The sequence below is a fragment of the Salvelinus sp. IW2-2015 genome, linkage group LG31, assembly GCF_002910315.2.
Source record: "Salvelinus sp. IW2-2015 linkage group LG31, ASM291031v2, whole genome shotgun sequence".
NCBI lineage: Eukaryota > Metazoa > Chordata > Actinopteri > Salmoniformes > Salmonidae > Salvelinus > Salvelinus sp. IW2-2015.
The window spans coordinates 1,058,628-1,076,882 of NC_036870.1; the positions used below are offsets into that span (position 1 = coordinate 1,058,628).

Consider the following 18,255-nt stretch of genomic DNA (forward strand, 5'->3'; position numbering starts at 1 on the left):
TTACTACATGATTCCATATGTGTTATTTCATAGTATTAATGTCTTCGCTATTATTCTACTATTTAGAAAATAGTAAAAATAAAGAAAAACCCTTGAATGAGTAGGTGTGTCCAAACTTTTGACTGGTATATATTTTTACAAACAAAATGTATCTGTAATACTACTAGCCACTTAGCAATTGTATGAAGTCACCTTTAGCTAGCCCAGATAGGTTCCCAATCCCCCAACCTCATAACTAGCTACCAAGAAGCCATTGCAGGCTATCAATCATAGTTAGAGTAGCTAGCTTGTCTAACTATCTTAGCTGGTATGCCTGCTGGCTAGGTTGGTAGACTTTAGAAAAGCAAGCAGTAACTAAATGTACTGAATAAGACTCATATTGCTTTCAATCTTTTACCCATATTTTAGCAGAGGTGCAGAGAAGCATATATTAATTATTGTATTTTTTTTAAAGAACCACTAGTCAGGAGGATACAGACGGCTCAAGATGTATGCTTAGATATGCAGAAAAATATACATATATTTTTTACATGGAATTAAGCATAATGATCGTGGCTCTAAAATGCAGAATTCTCCAACTTATGGATGGGCCGTAGCCCCCCTCCGGGCCACGCCCCAGTCATCCTCGCTTACTTTGTGCCACCACAGATTTTTGGGGTTTCCAACGCCACTGATGGCTTGCCTGCCAATTCCTAATTAACACACACTATTGGTAATAAGGATAACTTTGCATCAGTGTCTGTCTGCACACCAATGCTGTGGAATGAAATGGGTTTAATATCACACCAAGCCCTCTACTGCTCAGAGTAGCTATTGCCTCAACACCATCTTATAGCCTAGGCTATCCAGTGACCTCGTCAACGGGTTGTTGGACTGATAGTCCCAGGGCCTCTGGTTCAGGTCCTGGTCAGGGCTGCCACCCTGAAGTGGGATGGCACCCAAGTTCGTACATTGAGTGTGTTCTATGGTGTAAGGGAATGGCTAGAGTAAAGTACTGGGACGCCAGGAGGGCGAGTTTTGCATTTTAGGACCAATATGTGTTTAAGTGAGGCTCATCCCTTTCTTTGAACCCACATGTGTAACCGTGTGGGCGTGTTACTGACTAAAAGATAGCATATCTGGTGTGTGTATTTACTGCTCAGAATGTGTGACAGTGTTTTAAAAAAATAGATGGATGTGTTGTCATTACTGTACCCAATTAAGCCTCACTCTTTCAGCTTTTGGCAGGCATCTTTTAGTCTAATGTGTGACCCAGTGGCCCTTTAATCATTTTGTGTGCCACCCTGTTGTCAGGAAGGAATCCCCTGAAGAATGCTCTCTCCCTCTCTCCCTCTCTCTCTCTCTCTCTCTCGCTCTCTCAATTTCTATCTCTCCTTTTCTCAATTTCTCTATTCAATTGTCTGTGCATTGCATCTTGTCCTGTCTCACTTCCTTTGCTTTCTCCCTTCCCTCACTATCTCTCTCTATGTTTCTCTCCCCCCACCCATCTGTTCACAATCGCGACCTCCCAAAAGTTCATCCTCTCACTCCTGTACTGTTGTTTTCCCTTCGTATAATCCCAACACATGGCATGAGAGGATTAATAATCCTCATTAGCCAGTTAAAGCAGTCACTGCTTTAAATACCCTACAATGGCAAGATAAGTAAAGAAGAGCATGAGAGCTTATCTCCAGCTCCTGTCGAAGATTAAGTGGACAGCTGTTTCAACAAAATACATATAGTTTGTAGGTTTCAGCCTTCTTCAATGGGTTTTTGGTGTTTTGCTGTCGAGGAAAATGTGGCCACATCCATAGACTGAGACAATAAAGAGTTGTGAAAAGCAGAAAGATCAAATGACAAGAACATATAGCCCATCCCTCTGGGCAGTCAGTTCGAAACATTGAATTGAAGCTCAGTTACATTTTGACCCACCCATTTGATCATGTTAAATATAGAGATTCTTCGATCAACACATCTCTTCATCACTGTCTTACAACATCCAATTCTATACTAATACAGTTGAAGTCGGAAGTTTACATACACCTTAGCCAAATACATTTAAACTCAGTTTTTCACAATTCCTGACATTTAATCAGAGTAAAAATTCCCTGTCTTAGTTCAGTTAGGATCACCACTTTATTTTAAGAATGTGAAATGTCAGAATAATAGTAGAGAGAATGATTTATTTCAGCTTTTATTTCTTTCATCACATTCCCAGTGGGTCAGAAGTTTACATACACTCAATTAGTTTTGGTAGCATTGCCTTTAAATTGTTTAACTGGGTCAAGCGTTTTGGGTAGCCTTCCACAAGCTTCCCACAATAAGTTGGGTGGAATTTTGGTCCATTCCTCCTGACAGAGCTGGTGTAACTGGGTCAGGTTTGTAGGCCTCCTTGCTCGCACACACTTTTTCAGTTCTGCCACACATTTTCTATAGGATTGAGGTCAGGGCTTTGTGATGGCCACTCAATAATTTGACTTTGTTGTCCTTAAGACATTTTGCCACAACTTTGGAAGTATGCTTGGGGTCATTGTCCATTTGTAAGACCCATTTGCGACCAAGCTTTAACTTCCTGACTGATGTCTTGAGATGTTGCCTCAATATATCCACATAATTGTCCTTCCTCGTGATGCCATCTATTTTGTGAAGTGCACCAGTCCCTCCTGTAGCAAAGCACCCCCACAACATGATGCTTCCACCCCCGTGCCTTACGGTTGGGACGGTGTTCTTCGGCTTGCAAGCCCCCCCCTTTTTCCTCAAAAATATAATGATGGTCATTATGGCCAAACTGTTCTATTTATGTTTCATAAGACCAGAGGACATTTCTCCAAAAAGTACGATCTTTGTCCCCATGTGCAGTTGCAAACCGTGGTCTGGCTTTTTTATGCGGTTTTGGAGCTGTGGCTTCCTCCTTGCTGAGCGGCCTTTCAGGTTATGTCGATATAGGACTCGTTTTACTGTGGATATAGATACCTTTGTACCTGTTTCCTCCAGCATCTTCACAAGGTCCTTTGCTGTTGTTCTGGGATTGATCTGCACTTTTCGCACCAAAGTACGTTCATCTCTAGGAGACAGAAGTCTACTTCCTGAGCAGTATGATGGCTGCGTGGTCCCATGGTGTTTATACTTGCATACTATTGTTTGCACGATGAACGTGGTACCTTCAGGGTTTTAGAAATTGCTCCCAAGGATGAACCAGACTTGTGGAGGTCTCCAATTTGTTTTCTGAGGTCTTGGCTGATTTCTTTTGATTTTTCCATGATGTCAAGTAAAGAGGCACTGCGTTTGAAGGTAGGCCTTGAAATACATCAACAAAGGTACACCTCCAATTGACTCAAATTATGTCAATTAGCCTATCAGAAGCTTCTAAAGCCATGACATAATTTTCTGGAATTTTCCAAGCTGTTTAAAGGCACAGTCAACTTAGTGTATGTAAACTTCTGACCCACTGGAATTGTGATACAGTGAATTATAAGTGAGATAATCTGTCTGTAAACAATTGTTGGAAAAATGACTTGTGTGCATGCACCAAGTAATGTCCTAACCGACTTGCCAAAACTATAGTTTCTTAACAAGATATTTGTGGAGTGGTTGAAAAACGAGTTTTAATGACTCCAACATAAGTGTATGTAAACTTCCGACTTCAACTATATATGCTATATTTATTTGTTTCACACTACAGAAAGAGACCATTGCAGGTTTACCTCTGTGATAGGCAGACATACAGTGCCTTCATAAAGTATTCACAACCCTTGACTTTTCCACAATTTGTTATGTTACAGACAGAATTCAAAATTGATTACATGGAGATGTTGTGTCACTGGCCTACACACGATACCCTATAATGTCAAAGTGGAGGTCCAGTTATTTTCTTATTTATTTTTTCTAACTAATACAAAATGAAAAGCTGAAATGTCTTAAATCAAGTATTCAGCCCCTTTGTTATGGCAAGCCTAAATAAGTTCAGGAGTAAAAATGTGCTTTACAATCACATAATAAGTCGCATGGATTCACTCTGTGTGCAATAATACTGTTTAAAATGATTTTTGAATGTCTACCTCATCTCTGTACCCCACACATACAATGATCTGTAAAGTCCCTCAGGCGAGCAGTGAATTTCAAACACAGTTTCAACAACAAAGACCAGGGATGTTTTCCAATGCCTCGCAAAGAAGGGCACCTAATGGTAGATGGATAAAGAAAAGCATGGTGAAGTTAATAATTAAACTTTGGATCACTACAAAATCACTACAAAGACAGGTTCAGAGTTTAATGGCTGTGATAGGAGAAAACTGAGTATAGATCAACAACATTGAACATGTGGCAAAGAAATTAACTGTATGTCCTGAATGCAAAGCATTATGTTTGGGGCAAATCCAACACAACACATCACTGAGTACCACTCTTCATATTTTCAAGCATGGTGGTGGCTTCGTCGTGTAATGGGTATGCTTGTCATCGGCAAGGGAGTTTTTTTGGGGTATAAGAAGCGGAATTGAGCTAAGCACAAGAAAAATCCTAGAGGAAAACCTGGTTCAGTCTGCTTTCCAACAGAAACTGGGAGACAAATTCACCTTTCAGCAGGACAATAACCTAAAACATAAGGCCAAATATACACTGGAGTTGCTTACCAAGACGACATTGAAGGTTCCTGAGTGGCCTAGTTACAGTTTTGACTTGAAAATCTACGGCAAGACTTGAAAATGGGTGTCTAGCAATGATCAACAACCAACTTGAAAGAGCTTGAAGAATTAAAAATAATAATAATGTGCAAATATTGTACAATCTAGGTGTGCAAAGCTCATAGCTGTAAATGCTGCCAAAGGCGATTCTGCCAAAGGTGATTCTAACACGTATTGTCTCAAGGGGTTGAATATGTATGTAATCAAGATATATTAGTTTTATTTTTCATATTTTTTTTCACAAATGTTAGATTTTCTTTGTGTAGATCGTTGACAAGCAATGGCAATTTAATCCATTTTAATCCTACTTTGTAACACAACAAAATATGGAAAAAGTCAACGGGTGTGAATACTTTCTGAAGGCACTGTAGATAAAAGGCTATTGGCCCAGCGTCGTCCGGGTTAGGGGAGGGTTTGGCCGGGGGGGCTTTACTTGGCTCATTGCGCCCTAGTGACTCTTTGTGGCGGGCCGGGTGCCTGCAGGCTGACTCCGGTCATCAGTTGAACAGCGTTTCATCCGGCACATTGGTGTGGCTGGCTTCTGGGTTAAGCTGGCGAGTGTTAAAGAGCGCGTTTAGGTGGGTCTTGTTTTGGTGGACGCATGACTCCTTAAAAATAAAGGAGAGCCGCACACTCTAGGAGCTCAGATGCAAAAATGTAATTACCAACGTTCGACAGCCAAGCTGTCTTCATCAGGGACGCATGACTCCACCTTTGCCTCTCCCGAGCTCTTTGGGAAGTTGCAGCAATGAGACAAGATCGAACAAAAAAAGAGAACTAATGTGATGTGTTGTGGTCCCTATATACACCTAAATACTAAGCGTTATCTACATTTTACAGGCCTTTTACTTCCAGTATGGTCAGTTCTGCATCTTAACATGCGAGAGGCCATTTTCAAATAAAGCAGTATAAGTCAAAAGCAACATTATTTGTGCACAGCAATAATGCGCTCTTGGACTCATACTCATACTTACAATATATTATTTTAAATGTATTTTCCATTTGTTTGTGAAGAATATTGTTTTTGACTTCTCCATGAATCCATAGTCCACTAGGAAGAGTTAACACCCTTCTCAGTTTGTCCCTGCTTTACTTTCCCTGGTGTTGAGTTGTTATCAGATGGACACAAGACACAATATGTCAACATCGAACAGTAAGCCATTCCTAATCAGTTTACAGAGAATGCTATTTGAGATAAGATGCTACTTGGCATCTGCTTAGAAATACGCTTCCCCTAGCAAGTAACAGGATCTGGGCTTACTCATATTGAGCATTATAGAGATAGAACGTTACTTAAAGGGGCAATCAGGGATTCTAAAAACCACTAATTGGTCACCCCGCCACTTGTTTTGATAAACAGCTGAGGGATGAAGCTATGGATGCAAGGACTGCATTAGACCACAATTGTGGTTTTAAACATGTTTTGAAGCTATACAGTATTTATTTACAATTGTATTGACCCAAACCCTGATTCAAAAGTTTGGTCCATGTGACTAACAATGTATTTGCGCTTTCCCTCTGTAGAGGAGAAGTCCATCGCAGAGCGGGCCCTGTGATCCAATCCAGCTCAACTCTCCGCCACCCTATTGAGGGTAAACTTGAACACTGCCTGACAAACACTCCCCAGAGATTCCTGAGCTCCATCCTGCTTTTCAGGTGATAAACCCCTGCCTTTGAGATTCCTCGACCCTTCAAATAATGGAGGACGGCTATCAGAACAAGACAGCCTTTATAAAGGGCGCCAAAGACATTGCCAAGGAGGTCAAGCGCCAGGCAGGCAAGAAAGTGGGCCGCGGTGTGGACAAGATGACCGACGAGTACAGCAAACGCTCATACGCCCGCTTTGAGGAAGACGACGACGATGACTACCCTGGAGTGCCTGGGGGGCAGGACGGTGGTTACTACCGGGGCGACAGCCAGGCAGCCAATGACGATGAAGGTGGCCACAGCGACTCCACAGAGGGCCACGACGAAGACGACGAGATCTACGAGGGCGAGTACCAGGGCATTCCCCGCGCTGACTCGAGCAAGGCTGCCGACAGCCTAGCAGGGGGAGATGGGCAGCAGTTCAGGGACATGGCACAGTTTGAGGGGGAACGGCGGAAGGATCAAGAAGAGCTAGCCCAGCAGTACGAGACCATCCTGCAGGAGTGCGGCCATGGAAAGTTCCAGTGGACCCTCTACTTTGTGCTGGGGCTGGCCCTCATGGCGGACGGTGTAGAGATTTTTGTGGTGGGCTTTGTGCTCCCCAGCGCCGAGAAAGATATGTGTCTGTCAGAGGAAAGCAAGGGCATGTTGGGTAAGTGTGACCCTTAAACTGTGTCTTTTTAATTAACTTGATTGATTTACATGCTAGGTTAGTGAGCCCTTAACTGTTTTTCTCCGATCAAGTGTCAAATGTGGGGGAGTTAATCGGCTCCAATGCAAATTCAATAAAAACCCTGTCATTCTATGGTAAATTCCTCACATCTTATGTCTTTGATAGACAATAAAATTATCAATCTATGAATGTGTAACCTAACGTAGGAGGCGTAAAAAGACTCCTGAGCGGAGTCCCCACATCCATTTTTCAAGTTAGGTTGTATCCCTGAAAACCGGAAACATCTGCTTTCTGCCGACCCTCTGGAGAGTGATGAATGTGTAACTCAGTAACCTATTCATTGACATCAGCACCGGATACACAAATGTCAGCTTGGCAGCACTTCATTTTATGATAAAGAAATTACCTGGTATTTTTTTTATTCACGGAAATAACCAGGTACTGTAGTTACTAGTGCAGACTTTAAAAAATTAAATAGTACCCTTCGTTACCACATTTTTCTAGCAAAAATCAGTACAGTTAAATAAAATTGTATTGTGTGTTTGTGTTGAGTTGTGAATTTCATGCCAGTGTACCACCAGCATTCAGCCAGTTGCGCTCTAGCATCTTAAACAGGTCTCCCTCTGTTTTTTCTCTTACCGTCTCTCTGTCTTGTGCTATCTTTAGAATACTTTATAAGTGCCCATAAACTTTGTTGTGGCTCAGAAACGGTCCAAAGCAGAGAGCAACCTAGGCCCAAATTGGCTACCCATTTTTCTGAGGAGATAAACATGAACATCATTTTATTATGCTGAAAGAGTATGATAGAGGAAAACATGCAAAACATTGCTGGTTACTAGTTTTGATTGAATATAGGGACCCTAATTTATGCTCTGCAGCTTGCGTTGATCTTGTCTCTCTGACACGTATATAATAATAATAATAACAACAATTGATTAACCTTATATCTCAAAGTGCTTCAAGAGCAAAAATCAAACAAGCAATATGCAGTATCATGACAAGTCAACCAATAGAGGCCAAGTCTTTGCTGCATCCTCTGAAGATAGAGAGGGTCAGTTCATGGGTTGAGCGTTGGGAGCTGGTCAGAGGAAGGTAAATGATGGCGATGGAGTCCGCTGATGATCTTGTAGAGGGCAAGTCTTGAGTCTTATAGCCACTGGACTTCTCCTCTTCCACTCTGTGATGCCGCAGCAGTGATGCCTTGGCAGCTCTGGGCACCAAAAAGCTCACCACACAAAGTTCAGAATAGAAGCCAGTCGTCCTCACTACAAGCCCTCTGCTTTAGCACTGCTGTATTTCTCTACGTAATACTGGCACCCAGATGGAACAAAAAGCTGGTAATGTGTCCAGGTGCATTTTTCAAACAAAAACATTAGCCGGGTAGCCATAGCTAGCTACCTATGTCTACGCTGACAAAGAGAGTTCATTCTTACATAAAGGGGAAAACCATCTATGATTAGCCTCCTCCATCCCACACCTCCCGCTTCACTACCCTTGAGCTTTGTGTGTGTAGGTGTGTACGTGTGTGTGTGTGACCTTTGGAAGAGATTACAGCCTCGAGTCTTCTTGTGTATGACGCTACAAGCTTGGCACACCTGTATTTGGGGAGTTTCTCCCATTGTTCTTTGCAGATCATCCCAAGCTTTGTCAGGTTGGATGGGGAGCATTGCTGCACAGCTATTTTCAGGTCTCTCCAGAGATGTTTGATCGGGTTCAAGTCCAAACTCTGGCTGGGTCACTCAAGGACATTCAGAGACTTATCCGGAAGCCACTCCTGCATTGTCTTGGCTGTGTGCTTAGGGATTGTTGTCCTGTTGGAAGGTGAACCTTTCCCCAGTCTGAGGTCCTAAGTACTCTGGAGCAGGTTTTCATCAATGATCTCTCTGTACTTTATTCCGTTCATCTTTCCCTCGATCCTGACTAGTCTCCGAGTCCCTGAAAAACATCCCCACAGCATGATGCTGCCACCACCATGCTTCACCATAGGGATGGTGCCAGGTTCCTCCAGACATGACACTTGGAATTCAGTACAAATAGTTCAATTTTGGTTTCATCAGAGTATCTTGTTTTTCATGGTCTGAAAGTCTTTAGGTGCCTTTTGGCAAACTCCAAGCGGGCTGTCATGTCCCTTCACTGAGGAGTGGCTTCCGTCTGGCCACTCCACCATAAAGGCTCCAGAGATGGTAGTCCTTCTGGAAGGTTCTCCCATCTCCACAGAGGAACACTGGAGCTCTGTCAGAGTGACCATCAGGTTCTTGGTGGTCCAAACTTCTTCCATTTAATAATGATGGAGGCGACTGTGTTATTGGGGACCTTCAATGCTGCAGAAATGTTTTGGTACCCATCCCCAGATCTGTGCTTCGACACAATCCTGTCTCGGAGCTATACAGACAATTCCTTCAACCTCATCGCTTGGTTTTTGCTCTGACATGCACTGTCAACCATGAGACCTTATATAGACAGGTGTGTGCCTTTCCAAATCTTGGTGTGTGCCTTTCCAAACCTTCTAAAAGGTGGACTCCAATGAAGTTGTAGAAACATCTCAAGGATGATCAATGGAAACAGGATGCACCTGAGCTCAATTTCAAATCTCATAGCAATCGGTCTGAATACTTATGTAAACAAGTTTTTTTTGTTTTTGTTTATTGTAAGAAACCAATAAGATTAGCATTCCTGGCACGTTATTTTGTGGAAATATACAGTAATTCCATCTCTGATTGCACCCAAATTGGCCATTGTAATTTATAGGATTCATATAATATAAAGTTTTGACAATTTCTTTGGATTCCTCATGTCTAACTTTTTTTTAAAGTTTGGTTCAAATGGATGTTAGGTATTATATTTATTAAATGTTATATGAATCCTATAAATCCTATAAATGGCCAGTCCTATAAATTAAAATGGTCAATATTTAAAAACATAAACTATGAACGATCTGAGATGGTGGGTGTCGAAATCATCTTTCTTGTGCCACATGTTGTGCCGAAGGGTAACAAATAAAGCAGCTGTATGCACAGGTATGAAACATGTAACTCTCATTTTCTCTTTCTGTCCTCTGCAGGTCTGATTGTTTATCTGGGAATGATGGTCGGTGCATTCGTGTGGGGTGGGCTCGCTGATCGGATAGGCCGACGGCAGTCCCTTCTCATCTGTCTCTCCATCAACAGCGTATTCTCCTTCTTCTCCTCCTTTGCCCAGGGTTACAGCACCTTTCTCTTATGCAGACTACTTTCTGGTGTTGGGTAAGATTCTGAAAACCGATGGATGGTGAATGATAGATAGAGACAGAGTTACACGCAGACGCAGGTGGGCTTAATAGCTTTTTTTATAGTTATATAGCAGAGATATATATGTCTTTTTGCTTTAATGCTATGAAGGACATTTCATCCAAAGAGCACCCTCACAGAAGCTAAGTAGCACCCCTACCACCAATTATTCTCCCCAAGTTTGATTTCATTTACAGATTTTCCAAAAAGATTAAACATGAACAGGATTAGAAAGTCCAGCTCAACTTCCAGTGGTTTATTTCTCTGTGCTAATCCTTACAGGATCGGTGGTTCCATCCCCATTGTGTTCTCCTACTACTCAGAGTTTCTGTCCCAGGAGAAACGTGGGGAGCACCTCAGTTGGCTCTGCATGTTCTGGATGATTGGTGGCATCTATGCCTCAGCTATGGCATGGGCCATCATCCCACACTATGGTGAGTAGCCTATGGCGGGTAGGCTACTCACGGATATTGTCCCAAAAGCGCACAAAATGCCTTACAACAAAGTTGTATCTAGGGATTACGCAGGTTTACAGTTTGTGCTTCGTCCCATTTCTCTCTCTTTGCTCCTCTCCTCCCAGGCTGGAGTTTCCAGATGGGGTCAGCGTACCAGTTCCACAGCTGGCGTGTGTTCGTCCTGGTGTGTGCATTTCCCTCTGTTGCGGCTATTGCTTCTCTCACCACCATGCCAGAAAGCCCGCGCTTCTTCTTAGAGGTAAGCAGGGATCACTTTCTCAAGTCCATATAGTCCATATAAGTCCATATAGAAGCAGTTTACCCAATTCCAATTCTAACCTCAATCACTTGAAGCCATATACAGTTGAAGTTGGAAGTTTACATACACCTTAGCCAAATACATTTAAACTCAGTTTTTCACAATTCCTGACGTTTAATCCTAGTACAAATTCCCTGTTTTAGGTCACTTAGGATCACCACTTTATTTTAAGAATGTGAAATGTCAGAATAATAGTAGAGAGAATGATTTATCTCAACTTTTATGTCTTTCATCACATTCCCAGTGGGTCAGAAGTTTACATACACTCAATTAGTATTTGGTAGCATTGCCTTTAAATTGTTTAACTTGGATCAAACGTGTCGGGTAGCCTTCCACAAGCTTCCCACAATAATTTGGGTGAATTTTGGCCCATTCCTCCTGACAGAGCTGGTGTAACTGAGTCAAGTTTGTAGGCCTCCTTGCTCTTACACACCATTCAGTTCTGCCCACAGATTGTCTATAGGATTGAGGTCAGTGCTTTGTGATGGCCACTCCAATACCTTGACTTTGTTGTCCTTAAGCCATTTTGCCACAACTTTGGAAGTATGCTTGGGGACATTGTCCATTTGGAAGACCCATTTGCGACCAAGCTTTAACTTCCTGACTGATGTCTTGATGTTGCTTCAATATATCCACATAATTTCCCTCACGATGTCATCTATTTTGTGAAGTGCACCAGTCCCTCCTGCAACAAAGCACCCCCACAACATGATGCTTCCACCCCCGTCCTTCACGGTTGGGATGGTGTTCTTCGGCTTGCAAGCCTCCCCCTTTTTCCTCCAAACATAACGATGGTCATTATGGCCAAACAGTTCTATTTTTGTTTCATCAGATCAGAGGACATTTCTCCAAAAAGTACGATCTTTGTCCCCATGTGCAGTTGCAAACCGGTCTGGCTTTTTTATGGCAGTTTTGGAGCAGTGGTTTCTTCCTTGCTGAGCGGCCTTTCAGGTTATGTCGACATAGGACTCATTTTACTGTGCATATAGATAGTTTTGTACCTGTTTCCTCCAGCATCTTCACAAGGTCCTTTGCTGTTGTTCTGGGATTGATTTGCACTTTTCGCACAAAGTACATTCATCTCTAGGAGACAGAATGCCTCTCCTTCCTGAGCAGTATGACGGCTGCGTGGTCCCATGGTGTTTATACTTGCGTACTATTGTTTGTACAGGTGAACGTGGTACTTTCAGGCGTTTGGAAATTGCTCCCAAGGATGAACCAGATTTTGTTTCTGAGGTCTTGGCTGATTTCTTTTGATTTTCCCATGGTGTCAAGCAAAGAGGCACAGAGTTTGAAGGTAGGCCTTGAAATACATCCACAGGTACACCTCCAATTGACTCAAATTATGTCAATTAGCCTATCAGAAGCTTCTAAAGCCATGACATCATTTTCTGGAATTTTCCAAGCTGTTTAAAGGCACAGTCAACTCAGTGTATGTAAACTTCTGACCCACTGGAATTGTAATACAGTTAATTATAAGTGAAATAATCTGTCTGTAAACAATTGTTGGAAAAATTACTTAGATGTCCTAACCGACTTGCCAAAACTATAGTTTCTTAACAAGAAATTTGTGGAGTGGTTGAAAAACACGTTTTAATGACTCCAACCTAAGTGTATGTAAACTTCCGACTTCAACTGTAAAGTGCCTTCAGAATGTATTCACAACCCTTGACTTGATTTTGTTGTGTTACAAGGTGGGATTAAAATGGATTTAATTGTAATTTTTTGTAAATGAGCTACACAAAATATTCTGTAATGTCAAAGTGGAAGAAAAATACTAACATTTATAAAAACTTAATGAAACTCAAAACGATAATATATCTTGATTACATAAGTATTCAACCCCCTAAGGCAATACATTTGGCAGCAATACCTTTGGCAGCGATTACAGCTGCAAATATTTCTGTTTAAGTCTCTAAGAGCTTTGTACTCCTGGATTGTACAATATTTGCACATTTATCTTAAAAAATGTATTGGTTGTTGATTTGTTAAGTTGGTTGTTGATCACTGCTAGACGGCCATTTTCAAGTCTTGCCATAGATGCTGGGGCGGCAGGTAGCGTAGTGGTTAGAGCGTTGGGCTAGTAACCGAAAGGTTGCAAGATCGGATCCCCGAGCTGACAAGGTAAAGATCTGTCATTCTGCCCATGATTAAGGCCGTCATTGAAAATAAGATTTTGTTCTTAAGTGACTTCCCTAGTAAAATTAAATAGATTTTCAAGACGATTTAAGTCAAAACTGTAACTAGAACACTCAGGAACAATGTCATCTTGGTAAGGAGCTACAGTGTATATTTGGCCGTTTGTTTTAGGTTATTGTCCTGTTGAAAGGTGAATTTGTCTCCCAGTGTTTGTTGGAAAGCAGACTGAAAACAGGTCTTCCTCTAGAATTTTGCCTGTTTCTGTTTATTCTAAAAAAACTCCCTAGTCCTTGCCAATGACAAGCATACCCGTAACATGATGCAGCCACCACAATGCTTGAAAAATATGACGCTTTGTATTTAGGACAAGAAGTTAATTGCTTTGCCACATTTTTTTGCAATATTATTTTAGTGCCTTGTTGTAAACATTCTGTACAGGCTTCCTTCTTTTCACTCTGTCAATTAGGTTAGTATTGTGGAGTAACTACAATTGTAAGGATCTATGTGTAGCTGGTGCAGAGGAGTCAGGAGCAGGACAGCAGAGATGAGTAAATAAAAGTAACTTTACTCAAAGTCATCAAAATACAAGAGAATTACCAAGCCCACAAATACGGACCACAATGCAACAAACAATCACTCACAACCAAACATGGGGAACAGAGGGTTAAATAATAAACAGGTAATTGGGTGAGTGAAACCAGGTGTGTAAGACATAGACAAAACAAATGGAAAATGAAAAATGGATCGGCGGTGGCTAGAAGGCCGGTGACGTCGACCGCCGAACGCCGCCCGAACAAGGAGAGTGGACCGACTCGGTGGAAGTCGTGACAGTACCCCCCTTGACCCCCCCCCCCCCCCCTTGACACCGACCTCTGGGATGACCCGGAGGACGAGGCGCAGGGCGATCGGTGGAGACGGTGGAAATCCCGCAGCAACGAAGGGTCCAAGACGTCCTCCACCGGCACCCAGCATCTCTCTTCCGGACCGTACCCCTCCCACTCCACGAGGTACTGAAGGCCCCTCGCCCGACGCCTCAAGTCAGGATGGCTCGAACAGCATACGCCGGGGCCCCCTCGATGTCCCACACCTCAGCTTCCTGGAGTGAGACCAGCCACCACCGGCCTGAGGAAGACACATGGAACGAGGGATTAATACGGTAATCTGGGGGAAGCTGTAACCTGTAGCATACCTCGTTCAGTCTCCTCAGGACTTTGAATGGCCCCACAAGCTTCCGGCAGGGCAGGCGGAGGGGCAGGTTCCGGGTCGAGAGTCAGACCCTCACTGCAGTGACGGTCGGCGCTCGCCTTCTGCCACCTCACGGCCCGTTGCAGGTGCACATGGGCGGCGTCCCAGGTCTCCTCAGAGCGCTTAAACCATTCGTCCACCGCAGGGCTTCGATCTGGCTCTGATGCCACGGTGCCAGAACCGGCTGATACCCCAGTACGCACGGAAAGGAGAGAGGTTAGTGGAGGATGGCGGAGTGAGTTTTGGGCCATCTCTGCCCAGGGGATGAACGCGCCCACTCCCCGGCCGGTCCTGGCAATATGACCGCAGAAACCTAGCCACATCCTGGTTTACTCTCTCCACCTGCCCGTTACTCCATAACAATGGAGTTGAATACTTATTGACTGAAGATATTTTAAGCTTTATAAATTTTATTAATTCCACCTTGACATTATGAGGTATTGTGTGTAGGCCAGTGAACAGAAATCTCAATATAATCCATTTTAAATTCAGGCTGTAACTAGGGATGCACCGATATGAAATATTTGGCCGAAACCTAAAATATTTTCTCACACCACAACACCACACAACACACACACAACACACACAACACACACACACACCACACACACACACACACACCACAACACACACACACACAACACACACACACACACACAACACACACCACACCACACACAACACACACACACACACACACACTGTGCTGTCAGATGCTCATGGGGCTGACATCGCTGGTCCAAATATCAGTCTTGAAGCTAATAGCAGTTATGCCCATAACAAGTAGCTTGTGGACGCGAGTTTCAAAAGATTGTTAACTCTGCCTACCAGGCAACATCTGCCAACTCTGCCTACCAGGCAACATCTAAACAATAGTGCCTACTTGGTAGTGTGTACCGGTGCTCGACCAGTCGGCGAAAGCCAACATCATCCACGACTGAGAACGGTTGATTGTCAAGGGCAATGAATTTTTAGCTAATATCGTTCGATTCGATATCTTACCGATATATCGTGTGTCACTAGCTGTAGCACAACAAAATATGGAAAAGGTCAAGGGGTGTTAATACTTTCTGAAGGCGCTGTATGTCATTACCTTGACTGAACAGCAGTAAATATTGCAGATTATACCTTTAAAGGTACAATCTGGGATCTTGTGAATTTAGTCTTTTCAATTCTTCAGATTCTTCAGATTGATTGTTGAATTAGCAAAAACTGTCTTACTCTAGTAGCATAAACCTAAATATAAGGCTTTATTACAAATTCATGGAAATTAAGGCACATTACAGTATACCCTTAGACACTTACTTCACACAGACATAATGTTTGCAATAACTCGTAATGTGTTTCAACTGTAAGTAATTTTGATGAAGTATGCAATCATTTCCCAACAGAACGGCAAACACGACGAAGGCTGGATGATTCTGAAACAAGTTCACGACACCAACATGAGAGCAAAGGGACACCCAGAGAAGGTGTTTTCCGTGAGTATTTCTGAGACAAACATGTAAAGTCTTTGAATCGAAGGGTTCTTCTGCAAAAAGTGTTTATGAAGTTGTATTCTCCTGTCCTAGCTGTTTGTTATTGTGTAACCACGTCCCCAGGCTGGAAGAGTCTGATGTTGTCTACTGCGTAGCCTAGACGCGCTATGTTTTTGTTTTTTACCACTCCAAACAAGAAGTTTCCTCATGGGAAAATCTAATTTCATCTAATGTAATCTAATGTATACATGTACTGCACACAAATGAGTTGAAAATGGAAGGTCTTATTTTTCCCAGGTCACCACCATCAAGACTGTAAAGCAGATGGACGAGCTGGTGGACATGGGAGGAGACATATCAACTTTGCGACGCTATAAATTGAAGCTGACCAGCCTATTCCACCAGGTAAGAGTCATGTTAAGATCCCTATAAAGGTATGAGGTTATGATTATTTTCTGTGTATATCTTTTATATTTCATACAGAATATGTTAATTTGCGACTGCATACACCGTTTAGCAGACGCTTTTATACAAAATGACCAAAGCCCAATTTATGCTTAGGTAAAAAAAAAGTTTTGTGCAATGTGTTTTATAGTGGGTTTTTATGTTTTTAAACCGTGTCAGCAGTAAAACCTAGATGCATATTTGAGTTATTTTCTGTGGGTTGCTATAGGTGCGGAGTAACTTCTTGGCCATCTTCAATCCAGAATACAGAAGGACCACCTTCATGATGATGGCTGTCTGGTTTACCATGTCGTTCAGGTAGCAGGACCAGGGCCGTGACCATAGTGGTTATCAGCGGCCTATGCACAAACTGGTTATTTTATTGATCAATCAAACAGCTCAAGAAATGTTTTGTCATATCAAATCTAAAAAGATTCCCCAAAGAAATGGTGGCTCCTGCCGTCTTAACTTACTGGGCATTGATATTATTAAGGTTCATGCTTATCTCAACTGATTTCAACATAGTGAAAAATGAAGAAACATAATCATGTTTGTTTGGTTGAACCACATTTGTCTTTTGCTTCTCCCCCAGCTACTATGGGCTGACAGTGTGGTTCCCTGACATGATCAAGTACATCCAGAAGCAGGAATATGCCTCGCGCACCAAGTTCTTCACCAAGGAGCGAGTGGAGCATGTGACTTTCAACTTCACCTTGGAGAACCAGGTGCACCGCCAAGGACAGTACTTCAACGACAAGTCAGTCCTCATGATATTACACAGAACTTTCTGAATTTGCTAAATTTTCTTCTTAATCGGGAGTGGTAAACTGCTAGTCTTAATTTTGCAACTATGCAATGGACACTAATTGTTAGTCGACTCTAATGCAACTGGGCCGCTAAATACGTCTTTCTTACTTTTACATTGTCCACAAGGTTCATCAACCTTAAGATGAAGTCCATGGTGTTTGAGGACTCATTGTTTGAGGAGTGCTACTTCGAGGACATCACCTCTAGCAGAAGCTTCTTCAGAAACTGCACGTTCATCTCAACCCTCTTTTACAATACAGGTAAAGTGTCTCCCAAAACAAGAAGCATAAACAATATAAAGTGGAGCTTACAATAGTTATGAGCTCAGTCCATGCCTAGATGTTCTGTATTATGTAATTCTGTATTATGTTTCATGTTTTGTGTGGACCCCAGGAAGAGTAGCTGCTGCTTTTGTAACAGCTAATGGGGATCCTAATAAAATACCTAATACCATTGAACTGGGCAGTATCCTACTCTTGGACCCTTCTTGACACCTCTCTTACTTTCTTTTCTCTTGACAGACTTGTTCCAGAACAGAATCATCAACAGCAAACTGGTAAACAGCACCTTCCTACACAACAAGGAAGGCTGTCTGCTGGACTTCACTGATGACAACAACGCCTACATGATCTACTTTGTCAGCTTCCTGGGCACATTGGCTGTGTTACCCGGCAACATTGTGTCAGCCCTGCTGATGGACAAAATTGGACGTCTGAGGATGTTGGGTATGTCACGCCTTCATTCATGTGTTTTTAATGCTTTATACAATATTTAAAGAATATGTGCATATTTTGAGATTATACATCTGATGATGCATTAATCATGCACCCCTTCCTACACCACAGTATTTCATGATTAGCCTACTAAAGAAAGATCCCTTATCTTTGTCTGATCTGTTTCACCCTCTTTCTCTTCCCCCTCAACCTCTTTTCCTACACAGCGGGATCAAGTGTCATATCTTGTGTCAGCTGTTTCTTCCTGTCATTCGGCAGTACCGAGTCGGGAATGATCGCCCTTTTATGTCTCTTTGGCGGCATCAGCATAGCTTCCTGGAATGCCCTGGATGTGTTGACTGTAGAACTGTACCCCTCGGATAAAAGGCAAGTGCAGCTACCTCACAT

General features: G+C 42.6%; 1 protein-coding gene across 2 annotated transcripts in view; it reads left to right on the forward strand.

Moving 5' to 3' along the window:
- The window catches only part of LOC111955856 (synaptic vesicle glycoprotein 2A-like), a 33,232-nt gene that overhangs the window by 12,602 nt on the left and 2,375 nt on the right, over window positions 1–18,255 (forward strand). For both annotated transcript variants that reach the window (XM_023976203.2, XM_023976204.2), the window contains exons 2-12: window positions 6,186–6,960; window positions 10,043–10,223; window positions 10,530–10,681; window positions 10,828–10,961; window positions 15,797–15,886; window positions 16,181–16,288; window positions 16,557–16,645; window positions 16,920–17,084; window positions 17,261–17,394; window positions 17,656–17,859; window positions 18,075–18,234. In XM_023976203.2, coding sequence (XP_023831971.1) covers window positions 6,360–6,960; window positions 10,043–10,223; window positions 10,530–10,681; window positions 10,828–10,961; window positions 15,797–15,886; window positions 16,181–16,288; window positions 16,557–16,645; window positions 16,920–17,084; window positions 17,261–17,394; window positions 17,656–17,859; window positions 18,075–18,234 — 2,018 coding nt within the window. In that variant the 5' untranslated portion in view covers window positions 6,186–6,359. The remainder of the gene's footprint in view (window positions 1–6,185; window positions 6,961–10,042; window positions 10,224–10,529; window positions 10,682–10,827; window positions 10,962–15,796; window positions 15,887–16,180; window positions 16,289–16,556; window positions 16,646–16,919; window positions 17,085–17,260; window positions 17,395–17,655; window positions 17,860–18,074; window positions 18,235–18,255) is intronic.